The following is a 23,338-nucleotide window of genomic DNA, read 5'->3' on the forward strand; positions in this document are numbered from 1 at the left end:
AAAGAAAAGAAAGTAGCATGTGAAGTGAAGAAGATGAATGCTACATAAATGTATGGTGAAGGGAAAGATGAATAGGCTTGGTAGCATTCAACCTCCACATGTTATTGCACTTTATTGGATGAATCTTTTGCATTCAATCCATTAATTGCAGGCAATTACTTCCTCCAACTAATTTCAGTATGAAAAGACGAAAATATTCTTAGATAAAATGAAGGTATATATAAAAATACATTTCGGATTCACTTTTTTAGAAAGAACAAATTTTTTGTATTAGGGATTTTTTTTATCTGTAACGAAATTTTGATTTTATATTTTCGGATTTTATTTTTGGAGCACAATAATCTTTTCTGGATTATTTTTTCAGAATACATCGTTTTTAATTCTGGAATTTTATTTTCAGAACAAAGGATATTTTCAAAATTTTAAATTTGTATAGGGTATAAGTTAAAAATGATTGAGTGTATGAAGAATTGGGCTTAATTGTATCACAGTTCCCACTATGTTAACCAACACAATTGCTTGCTGAAAATTGTATCATAGTTTGAACACAATTCACAATTCCAAATCCTAAATCCTAAACCAACACAATTCACAATTCTAAATGTATTTTCAAATTTGGAAATATATTCTGAATTATACAAAATAAAATAAAATAGATTAATGTATTATGAATTATGCAATTGAATGTATTTCTAGATTCAAAAATATATTTTAAGAATTCAAAATGCATATTTTATTTGGTATTATGAAATACATTCTAGAATACTAAAAATAAACATCCTAAACTATGGAGGTGCAGGCTAAAATTACGGGTTAGCCTATAAATAAATAATGGGCCATTGGATCCAAGTCAAAATTTTATTTATACTTTATTATAAGGGCTTTTTCTTCTTACACTTCTTAATTAATAATTGCATCCCATACTAAGACAAAAAAGGGAGATAATTATTTCAGAAAACTCGTCATGAAAATTATTATATATGTTTTCGAAATCTTTGTTCCATAAATCCTGTTACAGGATGTTCGGGAAAGTTTATTTTTGGAAAAAGTTTATTCCAAAATACATTTTATATACTATTATGAATGTGAATATTTATTGTTTAAATCATAAGGTTTTAGATTAAAAATAATATATGATTTATATTCATTATTACTTGCATTAATTTATATGTAAGATTAATATTAACTTAAACAAATATTAAAAATATATTATATTAACATTAGGGATTACGAAATTTAAAAATTAAAACATATTTAATATTATTATAATTGGTTAAGTTAACTTTAATATTTTTCTTTAAAATATTATTATTATTAAAAATATATTTGATATTATTATAGTCGGGTCAAGTATAATATCTTTATTTTAGTATTAAAATATATTTAATATTATTAGTAAATTGTTTGTGTTTAACAAGTATTAAAAAAAATATAAAATATAAAAAAATGCGATATTAAATAACGTGTTACAGACGTATTACACACCGATACTCTCGTAGGATGTCTCTCATTCAAGTGTCAAATTCAAAAAATATTTGTTGAATTTCTAACAATTCTAGCATGATTTTAACACAATTTTTTTAAAAATATAATTTTTTAAAAATTTAAACTTATTATATAAATTTTTATTGTAATTATAAAAATAAAAACCAAATACTTTTGAATGAGCTATGAAAAAAACATGTTTTTTTAAAATAAAAATAAAAATAATTGTACATATAAATATTTATTAATAAATAGGTTATCGAGGTTTCATTCTTAGATGGTAACACCTTAAATATGTTGCAAATAATGAAATTTGACAAGTTATAATTTTGTAAATAAGAAATAAATTAAAAAAGAAAATTAAATTTATAATAAATCTTACACACACAAAAAATAGTGAATATAATGAGAGATAGAATGATGCCACGTGGCAGATAGGGTTGCATGTGGCCTTACCTCATGCACGTTATAAGCACACTATTTCTTCAAGCTCATGCTCCCATTTGTTATCCATCACCAACAACAACAACAACAAGCTTGCAGTGACCAATGGCTTCGATCACACCCGCTTCCTGTGGCTCTGTGTTGAACACCTCCTTCCTCAGGAAGCAGCCTCTGAACCACACAAGCCTCAAGGCATTCTCCAATGCTAATGCTGTCTTTGGTGTGAAAGGAGGACGTGGAGGTCGTGTGACAGCCATGGCCAGCTACAAGGTGAAGCTTGTGACCCCAAGTGGAGAGCAAGAGTTCAGTTGCCCAGATGATGCATACATTCTTGATGCTGCAGAGGAAGAAGGCATTGACCTTCCTTACTCATGCAGGGCTGGTTCTTGCTCTTCATGTGCTGGCAAAGTTGTGGGTGGCCAAGTGGACCAGTCTGATGGTAACTTCCTTGATGACGACCAAATTGAACAAGGCTTTGTTCTCACCTGTGTTGCTTATCCCACTTCTGATGTTGTTATTGTCACCCACAAGGAGGAGGAGCTCGTTGCTTAAATCTTATCATCACTTTTGTTATTAACATTCTATTCTTCTGGTTTTTCTTTGACGAGTGTAAGAAATTTATACGTTTGTGTTAGCTGTATATGTGGTTCTGTTGGATTCCTCGTATATGTTTTTTATGTTTTTTGGACTTATAGTTTCTCTTACTTTGCGTAAGAGATTATGAGTCTTGTTAGGATTGGAAAGTGCAACAATTGAAGTTTGTTTTTATATCTTAGTGCCATTTTTCAGGATATAAACGTGTGTTGTGCTTGTTCATGAACAACTTATTCTGCATTAACTCGTTAATTACTTCACCTCTCTGGTGATATGTATCAAATATTTATAAAAATACACTGGTTTTTGTCATGCACATTAGTGAATTATACTAATATTTCGAGCAGTTAGAGTTCCGATATGCTAAAATTTGTTAACCTTCATATATATTAAAAAGATAGATGATATATCTAATATTGTATCTGAATGATTTAAATGTCTATGCTCATTTAAGAATGATTTGTACATCTATGCTCTATGAAGTTCCAACTAGTTCTGAAGTAAAATAAAACACTAATGAATCATGTTTTCTGAAACAAATCAAGAAGAGTGATAGCTTTTGCTTTGATCTTCAACGTTGTGGGGAATTAGTATATACAGATTCAGACAAATATTCAGCTACCTTGAATGTTTTGCCTTGTTGGGGGTCTCCAACTTCAGCTGTTCTACTGAACTCACTGTTATCTGATTCAAAGACCCTAAAGAAGAGGATCGAGTTAGAGTCCCAGATGCTACTGTCATTTCGTCCCTCTCATCAATTGTTGATTCCAGGGAGCATACTGATCTTGCAGTGTGTGAATGCAACGAATCATGCTTAGACTTGTGTTTCACTCTTTTACACCAACTATGCAGAGACTCTCTAACACTCTCTGTCACCAAGGCCTTCTTGCATTTCGATCCCATCTGAGGCCAATCATCAAATAAATTTACTTTCATCACGTTTTCGTTAGAACACTTTGTTAAGAACTTAACAATGAGCATTAAGCCAACCTGAGAAACTATTATGCTCAGGGGCACTGTCATGTAGCTACACCAGAACTGAACAATAGCACTGCAAGTTTCAAAATAACGAAATGTGAGTCTTCCTGGTGGAAAAATCGAACTAATTCTCTCTCAGGTGTAGATACAAAATTGACTCTTGCGAAAGCAATAAGCAAATAAAAGAAAAATAGAAAAATAGAAATGAGAGAATAGATATCGAAATCCTAGTCAGATGTTAGAGAGAAATTAGATGAGATTGAATGTTATCCTCACTGAGAAAAATAAATATTGTAATTCTAGTTTTATAGTGAAAATATTTTCTAGATTAGATATAGTAGATTTTACTTCTTAAGTGGAGGAAGTTTTCTTAAGTTAAAAGATTGGAGTAGTGTAAAATCCAGAAAGTTGGTAAAGAAAGTAGAACAAAAAAATCTTGAAAGAGAGACGACACCAACCCAGATGCCAACCGAATGATGATCATGTAATGATTTCTCATGAAGCACGATTGTTCTTGGAATCCCCACTACAAAAACAGAAATTGAAGATAATTCATTGAACAAAAGCAAGTCATAAGTCACGTATACAATCTTGAAAAACTGAAGTCTTACCAATGTCCAAATAAACGTTGCCATTTCAAATGCATTCTGCATGAACAGTGGAGAAAATAAGAACAGAAAACACAACCATGCAGCATGACCTACTTACAAATAAAGTGTTATCGATTCTTACCTGAAATATGACAAACTGTATCAGCCATAACAGTATATCTGGTTTTTTAAACCAGAATAGATCATCGCGTGGCTTTACTTGTGTCCTAGGAAACGGACCTGTCTGCTCCATAATTTCAAGTGCTAAGGTGGATACAACATGTTGAAGCTTTGCCCCTATCAACATCACAAGCTTTTACGTGTAGAGAAATCAGACCTTGATGGAAATAACTTTCAATGGACTTTTTCATTTTGATTTGTTAAAACAACAAATTAGAATATACATACAATTGCAGGGATAAATGATAGCCAGAAGTATATATTCAGACCTGCAAATTTAGAAACTTAAATATCTGAAGAAATTAATTTTAAAGACACTAACAATATACTATGATTCTGAAGAGAAGCTACCGTGGATGTTCACGAAGATGCACACTATGGCATAAATCCAAAGCAGCCAGCTGCAAAATTGAAAAAAAAGGGTTATTCAGCTGTTAGTTTTCTCATTGTTTTTCTTAGTAGAAGTCTAATGTTGATTAGAAAAAACATTTGTATTGGAAACTTCATTTCCCATCACTCAATTCCCTATGCTAATCATGATTCACGAGCATGCTATGTTAGTTAATTAAGCAACTTACAGTTAATAACTTGCATCGGTTTTCAGAAACACCAGTTAAAAGAAGAAATCCATTTCAAAATGGTTCTTACCTTATTCCTAGAATGCCATGAAATTCATCTTCCATGCTTCGAACCATATATTGATGGAAATTATAAGATAACGGCAAATTGTGTTCCTGTAAATTTGTGAATACGAAAATTACTTCGATTTAGAAGAATCAAATAAAAGATTAGGCAATCAGGGAACAATAGTGGACCAACAAGTCTCCAGCATGCATTATTTTATCCAACATCCTTCAACAGATAAGAAACTTACAGTGATGAAACCTAAACGTAGTGCAAGGTAATCTGATTTTCGTATAGAGCTCCTAAACTGACGTAGGAAACAGAGCTGCAAGATCAGATCACAAACATTAATCCATTATATTCAAACTGTGCACAAGGATGACACCAAAAACATTTAGAAACTAGGAGTTGCTAGAAAGATGTTTAGATGGGTGAGTTGCTAGAGAAATTATGCATCAAAAGGCCATCCCAGTAAAAGCAGCACACAAATAATTAAGGATGTGCCATTTATGTTGAAATGTTACCATCCAGTTTAGGATTGGACTCCTGCTCCATGGATGAGAAGTGCGATGGAAAATAAATGTTGTCTGTCGCTTCATCAACTTGATTTTCTTTGCTGTTTAACAAAAATTAATAAAAAGTTTAGGACATAGATTAATCTGTTCTATTCAATGCAGAAGTGTTTGTCAGATTTCATTCATGATATGATGTCACATTTTAAGACCAATCGTTATGAAGTAACCATTCTATGCCATTTACCTTGCTGGTTTCCATCACTTGGCATCCTAGCCTGATTTTCCCATCTGCGCCAACTATAGATCTACAAACACTTGCAACAAAGATAAAATAAATGATATGAACCAGACTACCAAACATAGAAAACAACAGCAATGAAGACAACTCCAAGTGATCGATTGGAACAAGGATCCCTTAAACAAAGACACTAATTTAACCATTGGCATTACTGGTTAGAAGAGCATGATGTTGCTAAAACACCTCTGGGGTTGATGTTGTACATGTAGTAAACTGAAAATTATGATGACTTACCTTACTCATTGCCAAACCAACTGCCAGACAACTATACAAAACATGAGTGATTCCGAGAACAAATAAGAACCGGTGCAGCTGCTCAAGACCTTCATATGAAACAAAAGGTTCATGACCCTGCATTCATGTATTAGTATTTTTGGAAGGGCTATGCAGTATTGCAAAGAAACAAAGATTTAATATTAAGTATGACATTGACACTATATGCAAGATATTTAGTGGCTAACATTATACTCACTGCAGTGAAGAAAGCAAAGCTTAAATGTAGTTGTAATTAGTGTATGTTACCTCTCCACATTGGTTGAATGCTCCAGTAATACTAGTTTCATCAGGGATAGATGATGATGAGCTTTCCAGCATGATATTCTCATTTATGTCCACGTCTTGCTCAGAACAAATATAAAATCGACTGCTAAAAAGTGACGAAGTCACACAAATTTCAGAGATCCATCTTGCACTTTGTGCCAACAGCAAAGAGATAAGTCCAAGCAACATCAGCTCTATCACAAAAGAAAAAACAGATACTAATCTTTAAGTCTAAGTCAATCTCGTAAAACTGGTTTATAAGATAGGTTTACACCCAAATATATAATATAAAATATTCTAATCTCCGGTTAATATGACATTTACAACAGTAACTCAAGAACATAAGGCATAATGGAAATGTGAAATAATACTCAGTGTCACTACCTTCCTTGAGTTTCTCCAGTGAAGCAAAAAGTGCCTTCCTTCTTGTTTTCTTCAACCACTGCACAACAAGAAAAAAAAGTTTCATTTCTACTTATCATGGGAAGTAGCAACCCAGAAAGTAACCAGTGAAAAGGGTGATTTGTTCACTCTACAGTGTACTACTACACATAAATTTGCAGTGTTTACCTCTCCAAAGCGGTAGATTGAACGTTCAACCAATAAGCAGACAAAGACCATGACAGCAACAACAGAGGCAACTGAATATGTTGGTGTCTCAGCCAGAGAGCGACCTCGCTGCAGCACCTCTGCCATTGTTCACTTCAAAGCAACAAGTTGAAGTCTTTTTCATGGGAAAAACATAGTTCCTTGATTCCACATAAATGGAGCCAGATGGGATCCAGGGAATGGGGAAGTGCAGTGCAAAACGGAAGTGTATCTTAGTTTAATAATTATTTGGTGAAGAAGGTGCATGTGCACATTGGAAACTTCACTCACCTTACACAAAAAACTTCATTATTTATTTAATCTTTAGTTGTTGGTTTATATATATGTTTTATGTTATTTTGGATTTTGATATGTTACTATACTTTAACCAAAATATTCATATTTGTTTATTCTTTTTTGGTGATAAAAAAAGTTAATTATTATTTTCTGAGGCCACACAACCTTGTTCACTTTCCAGTGTCGTGCTTTTTCCTCTCTCCAAATCGAAAAGCATGCACATGGAGGGTTTCCCAGTCTCCCAGGTAAGTTGCTAATAATTTGTAAGTTGGAAGGGTCCCAATAGAAACCTGGTATATTCTATGCATGTGGATGCTGATACGATCAATATCAATTCCCAACAAATCAAACTACAAAAGGAAACAGAAAATACTAACAGAAAATAATAAAAGAACTTTGATATATAATATGATGAGATAAAGAGGAATAAGATACATTAATTTGGTATTTATATCATCAGTTAAATATAAGTTAAATATATTTTTCGTTTTTTCTTTTAACATGAAATTGGTTTTAATTCTTGTTCTAAACTTTAGATTATCCAGTTATTTATAATATAGAAATTATAGAAATGAGTTATTGTATACGTGAAATAATTACAAGTTTTTTCAAGATTTGTTGATGTTTTGATTGTAAATACTTACTAAAATTGTTTTTAATGGTTGATGAATTTCAAATTGAAACAATTGTATATATTAAATGATCTATTTCAATCATTTTTATACTACAAACAACTGGATGATATAAAATTTGAACCAGGAACGAAAATCAGTTGAAGAGACCAAAACCAATTTCGTGTCTTAGAATTTAAGGTTTAGTACATGGACGTTAAAATCTTCAAGATTTTGTTTTTAGAGTGGTGTTTAATTTTTTAAATAAACTCTTATTAAGGTTTGATTCTCAAAATGATAGAAAAAAACTCATCAGAACAAATAATCACTATTAAGCATGATTTTCAAATGAGTATTATTCGTTGAAAAAATGCATATATACTTCACACTTTATTGAGTTATTCATTTATTTTAAGATAATTTTATGTTTGAAAACAAATGATAATCTATCATGAATATTAGTTTCTTATGTTTTTTATATATTTTAAAACAAATATAGGATATTAATTTTTTTGAGTCATATTTTAAATATTTTAAAAATAAATTATTAACAATTAAAAGTTACTTTTGATCACAATATAACTATTTACTATACAGATAAAATATAATTTGAATCTAACTTTCTTGAATTGAAAAGTTCAAATAATGTAAAAGACTATAATGTCTTAATCATCTTGTCTTATTGAATATAAATATATCAAGTGTTGAAAAATAAATGAGGCGTGGATCTAATTTTTATAAACTTAAAGAAAAGTTGTAATGGTGTAAAAATACTACAATAGATTTATTTTCTTATTTTATATATCTATAAAATATAAAAAAATAATAATCTTTATGGACAAAAGTTGTGAGATTATCTTACTTTTAAGCTAAATGCTTAGATAATAATTTTATTTAATAAATACTTTCATTTTAATTATACAAGTTTATAAATTGTATAAATACAATTATTAATAGTTTAGTGATTTGATGATAAAATACTTAAACCTTTGTAAATAGGATTTAAAAATTTGAATTTAATCTTTTGGTGATATTAGTAATCCATTGTGATGTTAGTATCAAATAGTGACACATGTTAGAATAAACTATCCACAGTGTACACATGTCCTATTAGGTTAACACAATCTTTTTTTTAAGTGTAATTTAATTGAACTATTTATTTTATTTAGACTTACTTATTAAAATTGTTTTAAAGAGATTAATTTTAATTCGTGTTATGGTTTGAGTATTATTTAAAAAAAAAAAATTGTGCTTTAAGTACTCTTAGTGTAATTTATTTGAGTTATATTTTTAAAGTGATTTTTGGATAATTCAATTTAAAAATACACAAATATTTATTTTAAAATATATCTATAAATATTCATAAATACCCGCGATTATTTTTCTCTCATAACCTATGTAGCCTAGACACTAACACACAGACATTGATTCGACATGTACACGAATATATGTATAATATTTAAAATGTAGGACACAAATTTATATATTATATAATTATAAATTATATAAATTGATAATAAAGATTTATGTTTATGTGCACAAGTATGTTTTAATTTTTTTAGAAAAAATATGTTTTTTTTATGTCTAGTTAAAAAAATTGTTTTTTTATTTTTATAATCATAATAAAAATTTATATAATAAGTTTGAATTTTTAAAAAATTAATATTTTTTTAAAAAAATTGCGTTAGAGTCGTGCTATAATTGTCAGAAATGCAATAAATATTTTTTTAAGTAGACACTTCACTCATACATATCTTACGAGATGTCCAATATATATATTCGACACGAAAATATTATTTAAGAGTGATTTCCAAACCTTAGGTCAAAACTCAACAAATGGATAATATATTTTTTATTTTTTATTTTTCTTACAATTGTTTTTTTTTTTAGTATTTGTTGTTCTATCAATACACATATTACTAATTTTTGTATAGTTAAATATGGGATTTTTAAGGACAACCTTGTTATATTTATTCAGGGAAAGTCACATATAATATAATACTTTATCTAAATTTCCTTACTACACTTATTTCTTTGTTATATTATTGCTTCAAATTTTAAATATCAATAAGAGAAAATATTATTATTTTATTAATTATAAAAGAATACTTTATATATTACATGTAAGAAAAAAATTGAAAGAAAAGGGGGTTGCATAACCATTCATACCATTTATTCCGTTCCTTAAACCATTGAAATTGAGCCTCAAATATTAGAAGAAAGAGATTCCTAAAACCCTAATCTTCCAAAACCCTACACTCTCTCATGGCGTCGTCGTTAATTCGCCTCCGCCGAACCCTCAGAGCACTCTCCGGCGTCACCCACTCCATCTCCGCCGCGCATGCGTCGTCCATTTCGGCCCCTATCAGGTGCGCCGTTCCATGGAGTTCCCACTCTCCGAAGGGTGTGGTTCAGTCCCGTTCTTTCAGGTCATCATCAGCTTCTTTTCTCTCTGTTAGATCCTCGCAGAGCAACATCCCCGACGAGATTGGTCCCGATACCATTCTCTTCGAGGGCTGCGACTACAACCACTGGCTCTTCGTCATGGACTTCCCCCGAGACAACAAACCCTCTCCCGAAGACATGGTTCGCGCTTATGAGGAAACTTGTGCCAAAGGCCTCAACATCAGGTTCCTCACTTCATCTCTCGTACAACTCTTCCTATCACAATGTTTTGATTATAACTCGTTCGCATACACCAAAAATAAGTTAGATTATGAAAAAAATATCGATGAGTGCGAGCAACACACTCTATTATCGATAACTGCAAAATCATGTGTGGAGGTCGTTGATTAAAATTAGAAACAGTGAAATTTTGTGATTTTCAGCCAATTTTAGTTGAGAGCGTGTTGATGTGTTGGTACTGGTGGTCTTTACTTGAATATTTGGGTTTTTTTTCAGTGTGGAAGAGGCGAAGAAGAAGATATATGCGTGCAGTACAACAACTTACACAGGCTTTCAGGCAGTCATGACCGAAGAAGAGTCTAAAAAATTTGAAGGTATTTGTTCCTGCTTCTCACTCTCGAATTCCATGATCATGTCGAGAAAATATAATTTGGTGTTTGATTTGTTGCATCTTAACAGGTCTTCCTGGAGTCATCTTTGTGCTACCAGATTCCTATATTGATCCAGTGAACAAGCAGTACGGGGGTATGGTTATTTTTTTCTTTTCAGAAGTTTGATTGGATTTATTCATTACTTGTTCAAATTTCAGTATTTGCTATATCATGTGCACTTCAACAGTTTGCTACCCTTTTGATTACAAGAATGTTTCTGAAATAAAGTTTTCGTGGTTGATAAATAGGAGATCAGTACATTGATGGAACTATTATCCCTCGACCTCCACCAGTACAGTATGGGAGAAATCAAGGAAGACGAGACCGGAATAGGAGTCCTGGTCAGTACAACCGACAAGAGAATCCCTCTTATAATAGTCAGGAGTCCATGCATGGGGATGGAAGGAACTATGGACCTTCACAAAATTATCCACCCTCACAGAACTATGGTCAAGCATCACAGAATTATCCACCTCAGCAGAACTATGGTCAATCATCACAGAATTATCCGCCTCAGCAGAACTATGGCCAAGCATCTCAGAATTATCCACCCCAACAGAAATATGGCCAGACCTCACAGAACAATCCTTCCCAACAAAGTTATGGCCAGACATCACAGAACAATCCTTCCCAACCAAATTATGGCCAGACATCACAGAACAATCCTCCCCAACAAAATTATGGCCAGACATCACAGAACAATCCTCCCCAGCCAAATTATGGTCAATCATCTCAGAATTATCCACCACAACAGAGATATGGCCAGACATCACAGAACTATTCTCCCCAACAAAATTATGGCCAAGCATCACACAATTATCCACCCCAACAGAATTATGGTCAGGCATCACGCAATTTTCCACCCCAACAAAATTACGGTCAGACACCACAAAATTATCCACCCCAGGAGAACTTTAATCAAGCATCGCAGAATTATCCACCTCATGCTCAGCAGCAGGGCTTTGGACCTCCAGGACAAGGGGAAAGGAGTTATATGCCACAGCAGAACTTTGGACGACCGGGACAAGGGGAAAGAAGAGATACTGTGCCTAGGCATGGTGCTTCAGATGTGAGGGATGATACTTTTATACCGTCATACATGAAGGAATTTGAACAGGCTGAGCAGCAGGGGAATCAACCTTCTGGCCGAGGCAATTTTACTGGAGAGGTATTGTAGAGAACCAAAATTGAGTACATTCAAGTTTCTGAGTCAAATTAGTCAGAATAGAGATTAAAACTGATGTTAATATTTAGTTCAATATATTTTATTGCGGGTCTGTATTCGTTGAGGCTAGATCTTTGCTATTGGAAAAAATTTCAACTTTGTCTCTATCAATACAAAAGATAACTTGCTTTTGTTATTTTTTGCAGGGAAGATATTGAGAGTAGTCGGAGACATGTGGGCGGCTTGTATTAAAGTACTAATCACATTCTAAGCTGATTTGCATGTCCTTTCCATTTGGTGGAATATTGATTTATTGAGCTGTCGGTGTGTATCGATTAACTTTTAGTTCATGCACTGCTGTGACAAAGTTGGATGTGGTATGTAATTTAGTACTGGCTGCTACCTTGTTTTTTGAACATGGTTGAACTCTGAATTTCACGTGGTACTTTGCTCTCTTACTCCTCTTTCTCGTTCTCATTGTGACGAACGAAACAGTTAATAATTGTGAATTTGCTCTGTATCATGTGGCAAATTGGTCAGTTTCCATAGGCAGCCTAGTGCCATAGCCCACACCCAACGTCCATGTCTTACTCTTTTGTTTGATATCTTAATTTGGCATATATTTCAAGTTTTGGAAGATCTAATTCTTCTGATGATAAAAGTTGTTAGTGAGAAGTGCGGTTGAAGCAAAGAAGAAAAGGATTATTGTGCTAATGACTGAGAATAGTGGGCATTAAAACATATTCAAAGAATGTTCTTGGTCTGGCTTCAATGTGTCTGAGGCTCCCAAGGAAAATCAGACTTCTATTATCAGTGGCAGTTTTGAGGCTTAAGCTGAAATGACATGGATATATGAACTCCTTCCACGTATAATCACTGAATTCTAATGCTTCTTTACACGAACAACAATAAATATTATTCTTAACATCAATTTTAGTAAAACAATATCACTCTTTCAATAAATGTATTGGCAAAATAATGCTTTGTTGAAGAGTAAGGAAATAGATTAATTGACAAACAAAACTATTAAGACTGTTGGCAACACACTCGAAAAGGATCTACTGAAAACAAAAGATTTGCCTGATTGAAAAAAAAAACATCAAGAAAAGGAAGGGATAATAACTTTTTTTTTGCAAATAAATTTTATTTACAAGTTGAAGTTGTACCACACCAAATATAAAGTAGTCATATAAGAAAATACTAAAGATAATCACATTAAATTGCATTATTACCCATATGCTCAATAACAAAATTCTTTCTCCAATAAATTCCAAATACAAGATAATCCTTCTAAAGGCTACTAACATTGCTATAGTAAAGGTCTCGATTAAAGGGCATTACTGAACCCTAAAACAGGAACTAAATTTCTTCTTTTCAAAAGAAAATAAAAAAGAACATTAACAATTGATTACAACAAAAAATTACAGACAGACGAATAAGAAAACTAGAAATTGAAATTTAATTGAATATTCTAACAACAACGCCAAATTTAATCAATGTCATACTCAACCAAATTAAAAAATTAAAATATAAATAGCCGACTTCACAAAAACGACAATAAAATTCAATTATAATAGTTGATATGTTTTTTTTACCTATTAAATTAAGCAAATAATTGTATGGAATTAAGTAAATTAAACATAAATTATAATTAACGAACAAAATCAAGTTATCGCGTTAAAAAACAATTCCAAAATCAAGGATCAGAAGTAAAAAAAAAAAACATATTATCTAGTGCAATCTAACACAGAAATTGATGAACAGAAATCACACGAGAAAACATAATATGTTACATATGCCAATTAGGTTAGTGCACTTAAGAATATAAATTCAACCAATAATTACAGTTAAAGTCCAATTAAATTACATTATATGAATTCTAATTGAAACTAAGTGAAATGTATTTATCCTTAAATTCATCTTGAATTAATATAATTTCAATCAAAAGATTAAAAAAAAAAACTATTAAAAATTTAGAACAATCGACCACAGTGGGAGTCGAACCCACGACCTTCTGATCCGAAGTCAGACGCGCTAATCCACTGCGCTATGCGGTCTTTGTTGACTATTCTACATTCAAATATTTTAAATATGTTATTATTAGATCCTTTTGGTTACAACTGAACCATTGCTATAACGTATTTTTGTCAATACAAGTATGTGGGTAGTTATTTTATGCATGAACTCACTGGAAGCGACGTCGTTTCAGATAAAGTGAAAAATTAGAATAAAGCGGGAGTTAGGGTTCGAGCACAACCTTGTTCGTGTGCGAGGGTTGCAGAGAGAAGCGAATCGAATCGGAATGAGCGGTTGGGTGAAGCGACGCGGCGACGGTGTCGTCGGGAGCAGCAGAGAGGAAGATCAGCTCATAGTCACTCCATTAGGCGCCGGAAATGAGGTTGGCCGTTCCTGCGTCTACATGTCCTACAAAGGCAAAATCGTCTTGTTCGATTGCGGCATTCACCCTGCTTACTCCGGCATGGCCGCTCTCCCCTATTTCGACGAGATTGACCCTTCCACCGTCGACGTCCTCCTCATCACTCACTTCCACTTGGACCACGCCGCCTCCTTGCCCTACTTTCTCGAGAAAACCACCTTCCGTGGCCGCGTTTTCATGACCTACGCCACCAAGGCCATTTACAAGCTCCTCTTGTCCGATTTTGTCAAAGTCAGTAAAGTCTCCGTCGAAGACATGCTCTATGACGAACAGGACATCAACCGCTCCATGGATAAAATCGAGGTTCTCTTCTCATTTTCGCCTTTTCTGCTTCTCGCTACTTAAATTTACTTCTCCGTCACTACTCGTAGAAGGAAAATTAACAAGGTGTGGTGAATTCAGTTTTTCGTATAAGCTAAGCAAAATCAACTTCCAATTTATTTATCTAGGGTTGTAGTTTAGTTTATCTCTTTAATGTTTGCTTACAGAAATTTGTGACTGCAGGTGATAGATTTCCATCAAACATTGGAAGTGAACGGTATTCGATTCTGGTGTTATACTGCAGGACATGTGCTTGGTGCTGCTATGTTCATGGTTGACATCGCTGGTGTCCGAGTTCTTTATACTGGAGATTATTCGCGCGAGGAAGATCGGCATCTCCGAGCTGCTGAGACCCCACAGTTTTCCCCCGATGTTTGTATTATAGAGTCCACCTATGGTATACAGCACCATCAGCCTCGGCACACTCGGGAAAAACGCTTCACTGATGTTATTCACTCCACCATTTCTCAGGGGGGTCGTGTGTTGATTCCAGTATTTGCCCTTGGTCGTGCACAGGAGCTCCTCCTGATCCTTGATGAGTATTGGGAAAATCATCCAGAGCTTCAGAATATACCCATCTATTATGCTTCTCCTCTTGCAAAAAAATGTTTGACCGTGTATGAAACATATACCCTTTCCATGAATGACAGGATCAAGAATGCTAAGTCGAATCCCTTTTCCTTCAAGCACGTGTCAGCTTTGAGTAGCATTGATGTTTTCAAAGATGTGGGACCGTCTGTTGTGATGGCAAGTCCTGGTGGGCTTCAGAGTGGTTTGTCACGACAACTATTTGAAATGTGGTGCTCTGATAAGAAAAATGCTTGTGTTTTACCAGGGTATGTTGTTGAAGGGACATTGGCAAAAACCATCATCAATGAACCCAAGGAGGTTACTCTCATGAATGGACTCACTGCACCGCTTAACATGCAGGTGCACTACATTTCCTTTTCTGCTCACGCTGACTCTGCTCAAACAAGTGCTTTCTTAGAAGAGCTCAATCCCCCTAATATAATTCTTGTTCATGGGGAAGCTAATGAGATGGGCAGGCTCAAACAGAAGCTTATGAGTCAATTTGCTGATCGCAACACCAAAATTCTTACTCCGAAAAACTGTCAATCTGTTGAAATGTATTTCAATTCCCAGAAAATGGCAAAAACCATAGGGAAGCTGGCTGAGAAAACACCGGAAGTTGGCGAAACTGTCAGTGGTTTACTGGTAAAAAAAGGCTTCACATACCAGATAATGGCACCTGATGATCTCCATGTCTTTTCACAACTATCAACAGCAAGCATCACTCAGAGAATTACCATTCCTTATTCTTGTGCCTTTAATGTCATTCGGCATAGACTAAAACAGATATATGAGAGTGTTGAGCAGTCAGTGGATGAGGAATCTGGAGTTCCTACATTGCAAGTCCATGACTGCGTTACTGTGAAGCAAGAATCTGAAAAGCATATCTCCTTGCATTGGGCAGCTGACCCCATTGGGGACATGGTATCAGATTCAATTGTTGCTCTGATTTTAAATATCAGCCGTGATGTCCCAAAAATAATGGATGAAGCTGATGCCGTTAAAATTGAGGAAGAGAGTGAGAAGAAGGCAGAGAAGGTTATGCATGCCCTCCTCGTTTCACTCTTTGGAGATGTGAAGAAAAGTGAAAATGGTAAATTGATAATCAGCATTGATGGGAATGTAGCAGAGCTCAACAAAGAAAGTGGGGAAGTTGAGAGTGAAAATGAAGGTCTCAAGGAAAGAGTAAAGACAGCATTCCGCCGTATTCAGAGTTCTGTGAAGCCAATTCCTCTTCCTGCACCATAGTCTATTCCTTTTCTTGCATTGTCTTGGGAAGGTTCAATGCCACCAAACACTTGCTCACATGAGACAGTTATCATAACATGTAGTTACTGTATCTTTAGAATGACGAGCTTGGACACAACATTCTCTGCCCCATTTTTGTTATTCATCGAACATTTAATCATTTAGTCTTCAAATGTTTTATTAATGTGTCTTTAATTTTTCTGTCTGTCATTTTCTAGCTGATAGCGATGGTGCGCATGATTGAATACTGATCTCCTTGTTTCTAAAGCATACTGATTTTCTTTTAATTCATGAATGATTGAATTTTGCTTACCATGGATCTTGTGCTGGGAAATACAGTGTTGGACTGTTAGGTTTGATGTTCTATTTACCTAAAAACTAGTAGTGTGTCTCAGATGATTAAGGGTTCATGATTATCACCAAATAACTTTCGATGTTCGGAATCTTAATAAATTAAAAGAATGTAAATGATTTAGTATGCCTATTTCAGGAATGCTCTTTTAATTTTTTAACAGAAGAATCTTTGAAGTATTATTTTATTTTAATCTAATAATGTTGGTGCTAAGTGTATCTGGGATCAAAGTACGTGCAATTTGAATTTATCACGATTTGTTTCCCCATGAGATACCGACATAAAAATGGAGATTAACCAATCTGTTTTCCCCTCGCGAAATGATGATGTTAAAGAGAATATTAAAAGTTAAAACACTTTAAATTTATAAGAAATCTTTTATTGAAAAATATAATATTTAAATCTAATGATTTTGAATAAAAAATATTATTTACCAGTTTCTTAATTGATATCTAAAGATACTCATTGGTAGGATTCTTTAGAATGGCAGTATAAATATCATCTTAGACACTTCATCTTTTTCGCAAAATAATTTTACATTTTGTTTAAATCTTAAAAAAAATGAAGCTTTTTTTGTCTATAATTTAGTAATAAAATTGTAATAGTGACAAATTAATGTTAAAAAAGGAATTTAAATAGTTATAATTGACAGCTAACCATAAAAATAAAATAAAAAATACTAGTTTTCTCTTAAATTTATTAAATAATCTGAATTATATTAAAAAACACGTCCTCTTTTGATCAGAATGCATAAAATATTGTCATTCTATTGATTTCCTCATTAATATTAAACAAAAGTTAAAGATGCTAATTTTCTTGAAACAAATGAAAGACAAAAAAACACTTAATAAAATAGCATATTTCCATTTTATAGTTTATTTAAATAATTACTTGAAATATTTGTTAATTTTCAATTGCAACAGCTAATAACAAGATGGAGAGAGCAGTAATAGAATATTGGATTTTAAAGGTTATAGCAGTAATGGAGTATTAAGTTTGATGAATAACAAGTAAATGTATTAATTCCCAAGTTCAAAAGTATCAAAAGCGATGAGATGAATAATAAGATAAGAAAACATAAAATATGGGGCTCATAAACTAGTATATGGATATTTAAAGGAATTTGAAACTAGCCTATACTCTTGAAAAAAATTTAGCAGTAACATCTAAGATGTCACATGACATTAGACTGCAGTTTTCTTGTTCCTGAAATTCTCCTTCATCATTGCAAATTTTTTCTTACACTGATTCACAGTCTTCCCAGGTACAGCTGCTGCAACTCTCTCCCACCTCTGGCTTGTTTCCTTTGGAAAGGCTTTTAGAGCTTGAACCAGTGCTCGTTCATGCACTGCAGACCACACATCCTGTTCTGAACTGGAAGAAACTCCATTAGCAGATGCAGAGTTCTGATTATCTGTATTCTTGCTGTGAGAATCTTCTGTGTTATTGGTTGAGGCAGGAGTTGGAGTTGGAGTTGATACCCCTTCTAATTCTTCTCTGGTTGTCAGTGGAGACTCAATTGATTGTGCACCAGGTTTCCTTTTCTCAAGAAAAGTGTCAAAAGCTTTTGATGAATCAGGTTTCTGGAGGAGTACAGTTTTAGTTGCCTTCATTATTTCTTCAACAGATCTTCCAGTACCAATGTATTCTGAAATAACCTCCCATCTCCTTGAAGTTCCTTTGGGGTATTTCTGCATTCCTTTCCTCAGTAGATCAATCTCTTCTTTACTCCAAGGTTTCTCCTCCTTCTTCTCAACATTGCTTCTCGAAGCACTGCCATTAGCCTTGATGGAACCATTGGAATTTTGTTGATTGGTTTTCTCATCAGCCTTGATGGTTTTCTCATCTTTCTTAGAGCTCAGAGCGTCTCTCAAAACACTTGCTTGCTCTAATAAAACCTGCCTGCCTTCCATGTTCTCACATAGACTCCTCATCTGCTCAATATCAAGTGACATGCAAAGCCTTTCTACATCATCATCAGAAATATCAAGCAAACGTTGGGACAGAATAGGTCCTGAAAGAGTCCGGAGGCGAGCTCGCTCCTTTCGCAACAGCTTTTTCTCTTTCTCTTTGACCTTCTTCTGTTGTAAGGCAGCTTCTGCAGCTTGTCTCTCTTCCTCCTCTTTTCTCTGCTTCTCCTCCTCTGCAATTCTGGCTGCTTCTTCTTCCTGCAATTTCTTTGCCAGGAACTTAGCCTCCTTTTTCCTTTGTTTCTGAGCTTTTTCTTCTTCCTTTCTTCTAGATATTCTGGGGTCCCTCTTGTAAGCATTATCAACAAGAGTACGAATCCGTGCATAGTCCTCCTTCCTAGCTTTTTCTGTCAATTTTGCATTCTGCCTTTCCATCCACCTCTTGTGGTCTCGAGATTCAGCTTGCTCGAGATCAAACTCATCAGCATGTGGAAACTCCCTCCAACTTTTAAAGGAGTACCAAAAATTGTAGAAATTATCAACTTCTTTTAATGGAGTATTATCATCACCTAGTGTAGGAATTGGTTGATTAACCGACCATCGTCCGTTCCTCATAAAAGCAGGACCAAACACCTTAAAGAAATCTTGTGGAGCACAATCAGTGGGAATCTCGTCATCAAACTCATCAGTGGAATCATAAATCCTTCTCTTCACAGAATCAGTCAGCACTTCATATGCTTCCTGGATTGCCTTGAAGTGACTTTCTATTTCATCCTTCTTTGCTTGTTTCGCAGCTTCAGTTTCCTCAGCCAAAAGAAGGGCAGCCTGCTTGTCAGGATGAAACCTCAAGGCAGTTTCACGATAGCTTTTACGGATTTGATCCTCAGTAGCCAGATACCTTAGATGACCCAGACCCAATAATGCATAGTGATCTTGTTGCTTGTCCCCAGTACCAGATTTCTTTTTGCTTTTGCTGCTATAAGAATCAGATGGAAGGTACGTTTGTTCCTTATCATCAACCACCTTTTTGTCATCAGCCTCATTCTTCTCTTCCTGAACACCACGAAGTTTAAGTGCAGCAGAATGGAAAGAATGACCTGCAGGTTCATATTTCAAAGCCTTCGTCGGAAGACAGTTTGAAGAGACAAAAATAGGTTGTCCATCTACAATCTCTTGTGAGTAAGTAATAAGACGGAATTTTGTATGTACAGCCATAATGGTGGCCTTTCAGAACAAAGAAATATGTCTCCCCTCAAATTTAACACCGCAACCTGCATTCAAATAAAAACTCAGTTAGACAATTCCCAGTCCCTTGACTTCAATTAAACAAACATCTAAATCATTATTTTAATAGAATGAGATATTTTCTTTAAGAGAAAGTGGACTACAACTGCGAAGTGAAGGGAAAAAAAGGCCAATAATGCAACAAGGATGCCCAATCTCAAAGCATATTAGATACAGCAACTCTCTTGATGCAGCAATGAACGGATTAATAGAACACCAAAGATGAGCACTCTGTTAAAAACTTTTAGCTAATACACCACAGAATTTAAAACAAGCCAAAAACTGTTTCAGAGTAGACCTAAACAACTATTGCTCCTCCAAGCAGCATTATCTAAGAAGTAAGGCCAAAATTCAGCCATATAAACATGTCATTGCAGCCTATGCAATTTGGCATCACCAGTTAACAACATTGCCAACAGAAGGCAATCGAAATATTTTATAATGGGAAAGTAGCCATCTTACAGTGAAAAAAGAACAAAAACACAACACACTGAGCTTTGTTTTCATGAAGGTGGTAGAAGTGAGACATACAACACTGAACAGAAAAGAAGTAGCTTATTGGCAAGTTTGCACTGTACAAAGATGAAAAAGGCAACCACTGGCCTCTCAGAAAGAGGCATATTTTTTAAAAATAATGTTTTTCCAAACTAAGACGAGAAAGGGTTACAGATACATTAAATAGGTATTCAGTTACTGCACCTGGGCTTAAAATACACGCATTGAAATACAATTAACTAGATATCAAAGAACTAAAAACATGGGTAATTAGAGGGAAAGTACTGTGTATGACCTCCGAAAGTAAATATCGATTCAGCTTCACATTAACTGCAAACATACCAAAATTCATTAAACTCTCAAACCTAAGGCAAAAAACAGTTTAGACAAACATAGTTCCGCCAATTCTTCCCACTTCCCTCCCTAACTTCATCAAACGAATAAAATAAAATAAAATCACCCCATTCAATGAAGACAAAAGGTAAAGGAAATAACACATCCAAAACATCTTTAGTTAAGTAAAAAACAGCCTAAAGCTACCATTATGTTAACATAAAATTCATATTGTAACAGTGGTCCTGCAGAAGAGCCTTTTTCTCAAAGCATGAGAACGAAAATCCGAAAAACATGAAAAAATGAGGACAAGAAACATTGAAAAGGCATAATAATTTTTTTCTACTGAAGATTGTAATTAACTGAGTGCATGTTGGGTTCCACATCTGGGATCGACAATTAGGGTAAAATCACGTCGAAGACAATGCAAAAGCAACATGCTCCCAGATACACAGTAACAAGATTTGTGGATTTCCTTTAAGTAGTATCCAACACCAAAACTAAAAAAACTTCAACAAAGAAACCGCAGAAGATGAAAGAACAATTATAAACGAATAAACGAAAAGTACACAAATTCAATCAACCATGAAGAAAAGAAAAAAAATAACCCAGTTAAACAAACCGAAAGGGCTGAAGCTAAACTGAAAAGGGTTTCAGATATATGCAGAGAAAGGTTACAGCTGTACCCAGAAACCGAGAAAAGTGTAGGTGATGCAGGAGGAGAAGTGGAAGGAAAACAGATCGTGATTGGCATGTGGGGTGTGTGATGCAGAAAGTGATGAGATGGGAAAACGAAGAGGAAGAAGAAAGATGAAAGCTTTACCAAGAAAAAAGGAGGGAGGAATCACGGAATGAAGGGAAGAAGAAGCCGACTCTGAAGAGCACAACACAAGAGAAGGAAAGCTTTGGTTTTGGTTTGGGCATTTTATATGTGGCAACACCCACTGCCCTATCTCTCTCTCTCTCTTTCCAAAAATAAATCAACATTATATTAAGAACCCTAACAAAATATTTCTTCATCTCAATTTCCTTATTTTGCATAGAATAAAATAATATAAATTTAAATTAATTGGTTATTATTTTTAAAATAGATTTGAAATTTTGATGTAATATCTATCATATCATTTTAAATATAATTTGTTATAAATCATAACAAATTTATCGCGTATGTGAACAGATAATATTTACATTAACTTCTCTTTAAATTTTAAAGCAAAAATAAATAAAAAATGTTGAGAATGCTATATTTTGTGAAAAAACTAGGTTAAGAAAAATATTTCAAGTGTGTGAATTTTACCTGAATTGAAAAAAGTCCTTAAGATGGATCTTTGTTCCTCAAATTGGACCCAATTATCATGAGAATACTTATGATTATGATTGATGAAAATAATTTTCTTACTCAACACCATATACATAAGTATATTTAGGTCTCGTGCAAGTGTAAAATAAAATAAAATAAGATAAAATAAGATAAGATAAAATAAAATAAAATATTTGTTTCTTCGACGATAATTTTCTTCTCTTCTACATTTCTTGTTTCTTGCAATACATGCCAAAAACGTTTTGAACTTTTACCTCCAATAACAAAAACTAAGACAAATGTGGGGAAAGTAAAAGATTTCTTTCACACCTTTGAAAACATATACTTATACCACATTATAATAAATAATAATATTTAAAAATAAAAAATAAATTATCTAGTAAAATAATATAAAAATACAAATAGAATTCAAATTTTAAAAAGTAAAATAATATAAATACAATTGAACACAGTTTATATCTATTTGGTTTAGTACATAATTTTTTTTAATAATCTTAACGTTATCAAAGTTTTATTATCTAGTTCAATAGGAACTTAATCACCACCTTAAGGCTCAAATCCTATCCAAAACCAAAACAAAATGGTGTTTAAGTTATGAATGCATGAAAGAAATTTGAAAACCTTGCATGTTTTCTCCATATTTTCAAATGATAAGAAGAGATTAAAATTGTAATTTCAGGTCTTATATGAGGTGAGAAAGAAGACATGGAGGTACAGAAAGAAATTCCCTATAAGGCATTGGTTAAAGCCTCACAAAATAGCCCAATAAATTTGAGGTCCACAATCAAATTATTTTCACTCACTAATATAACTATTCTTGTCCTTTTACATTTATACATCCACCTGTTCAGATCAATCCACATAAATTCTGAACATAACTTTAAATAAATTAAAGTTAAATATACTTTAAATTTAATTATCAACTGCACATTATTTCCATACTATTTTTAATATACAAAAACACAAGTGGTTACAATAGAAAATAACACATCTGAAATTTATGAAGAAGTTATAACTTATCTTAAATATATATAAATATGATGTCCCTTTCAATGCATGTTGATATGTTGATGAATATATATAGCATATGGTTTAGGTAAAG

The 23,338-nt window shown here is 33.5% G+C and overlaps 5 protein-coding genes and 1 non-coding gene across 8 annotated transcripts; 3 read left to right on the forward strand and 3 right to left on the reverse strand.

The window, feature by feature from the left end:
• Positions 1-1,841: 1,841 nt before the first annotated feature.
• Positions 1,842-2,697, forward strand: LOC137832905 (ferredoxin-A-like). The gene has a single exon (XM_068641298.1). It carries the CDS (start codon positions 2,035-2,037, stop codon positions 2,479-2,481), a length of 447 nt encoding a protein of 148 aa, XP_068497399.1. The 5' UTR covers positions 1,842-2,034; the 3' UTR covers positions 2,482-2,697.
• A 187-nt stretch (positions 2,698-2,884) lies between these two features.
• Positions 2,885-7,068, reverse strand: LOC137832902 (MLO-like protein 4). The gene is given in 16 exon segments (XM_068641296.1): positions 2,885-3,156; positions 3,159-3,426; positions 3,514-3,574; positions 3,960-4,027; positions 4,113-4,148; positions 4,234-4,404; positions 4,500-4,540; positions 4,623-4,672; positions 4,920-5,005; positions 5,146-5,220; positions 5,420-5,511; positions 5,655-5,715; positions 5,943-6,059; positions 6,231-6,442; positions 6,633-6,690; positions 6,819-7,068. Coding segments are annotated over 16 exon segments (1,584 nt in total). The 5' UTR covers positions 6,945-7,068; the 3' UTR covers positions 2,885-3,094.
• Positions 7,069-9,883: 2,815 nt separating this feature from the next.
• Positions 9,884-12,423, forward strand: LOC137832892 (multiple organellar RNA editing factor 1, mitochondrial). Its single transcript, XM_068641281.1, has 5 exons — positions 9,884-10,374; positions 10,646-10,743; positions 10,829-10,894; positions 11,049-11,968; positions 12,172-12,423. The coding sequence occupies exons 1-5, from the start codon at positions 10,010-10,012 to the stop codon at positions 12,181-12,183; spliced, it is 1,461 nt and encodes a 486-aa protein (XP_068497382.1). The 5' UTR covers positions 9,884-10,009; the 3' UTR covers positions 12,184-12,423.
• Positions 12,424-13,948: 1,525 nt separating this feature from the next.
• TRNAR-UCG (transfer RNA arginine (anticodon UCG)) lies at positions 13,949-14,022 on the reverse strand. Its single transcript has one exon. It is a non-coding gene; the product is annotated as a tRNA-Arg (tRNA).
• Positions 14,023-14,083: 61 nt separating this feature from the next.
• Positions 14,084-16,736, forward strand: LOC137832901 (cleavage and polyadenylation specificity factor subunit 3-I). Its single transcript, XM_068641294.1, has 2 exons — positions 14,084-14,705; positions 14,907-16,736. Exons 1-2 carry the CDS (start codon positions 14,268-14,270, stop codon positions 16,539-16,541), a joined length of 2,073 nt encoding a protein of 690 aa, XP_068497395.1. The 5' UTR covers positions 14,084-14,267; the 3' UTR covers positions 16,542-16,736.
• A 1,152-nt stretch (positions 16,737-17,888) lies between these two features.
• LOC137832893 (uncharacterized) lies at positions 17,889-21,908 on the reverse strand. Of its 3 annotated transcripts, XM_068641283.1 has the most exons (3): positions 21,739-21,903; positions 20,878-20,912; positions 17,889-20,074 (listed from the first exon to the last, which is right to left on the reverse strand). In XM_068641283.1, the coding sequence occupies exon 3, from the start codon at positions 20,016-20,018 to the stop codon at positions 18,078-18,080; it is 1,941 nt and encodes a 646-aa protein (XP_068497384.1). In that variant the 5' UTR covers positions 20,019-20,074; positions 20,878-20,912; positions 21,739-21,903; the 3' UTR covers positions 17,889-18,077. The 3 variants fall into 3 exon arrangements, with proteins under 3 accessions (XP_068497384.1, XP_068497383.1, XP_068497385.1); XM_068641282.1 differs by lacking the exon at positions 20,878-20,912 and having other exon boundaries at positions 21,739-21,908; XM_068641284.1 differs by lacking the exon at positions 20,878-20,912 and having other exon boundaries at positions 21,602-21,833.
• Positions 21,909-23,338: the final 1,430 nt, after the last annotated feature.

The sequence above is a fragment of the Phaseolus vulgaris genome, chromosome 6 (genome assembly GCF_000499845.2).
Source record: "Phaseolus vulgaris cultivar G19833 chromosome 6, P. vulgaris v2.0, whole genome shotgun sequence".
Taxonomy (NCBI): Eukaryota; Viridiplantae; Streptophyta; class Magnoliopsida; order Fabales; family Fabaceae; genus Phaseolus; species Phaseolus vulgaris.

Excerpts from the sequence above, each read along its gene's own strand:
- LOC137832905 (XM_068641298.1), top strand. The coding sequence starts at position 2,035 with ATGGCTTCGATCACACCCGCTTCCTGTGGCTCTGTGTTGAACACCTCC.
- LOC137832892 (XM_068641281.1), top strand. The coding sequence starts at position 10,010 with ATGGCGTCGTCGTTAATTCGCCTCCGCCGAACCCTCAGAGCACTCTCC. Across the intron at positions 10,375-10,645 it reads GCCAAAGGCCTCAACATCAG|TGTGGAAGAGGCGAAGAAGA; the intron begins GTTCCTCACTTC and ends GTTTTTTTTCAG. Across the intron at positions 10,895-11,048 it reads AGTGAACAAGCAGTACGGGG|GAGATCAGTACATTGATGGA; the intron begins GTATGGTTATTT and ends GTTGATAAATAG.
- LOC137832901 (XM_068641294.1), top strand. The coding sequence starts at position 14,268 with ATGAGCGGTTGGGTGAAGCGACGCGGCGACGGTGTCGTCGGGAGCAGC. Across the intron at positions 14,706-14,906 it reads GCTCCATGGATAAAATCGAG|GTGATAGATTTCCATCAAAC; the intron begins GTTCTCTTCTCA and ends TTGTGACTGCAG.
- LOC137832893 (XM_068641282.1), bottom strand. The coding sequence starts at position 20,018 with ATGGCTGTACATACAAAATTCCGTCTTATTACTTACTCACAAGAGATT.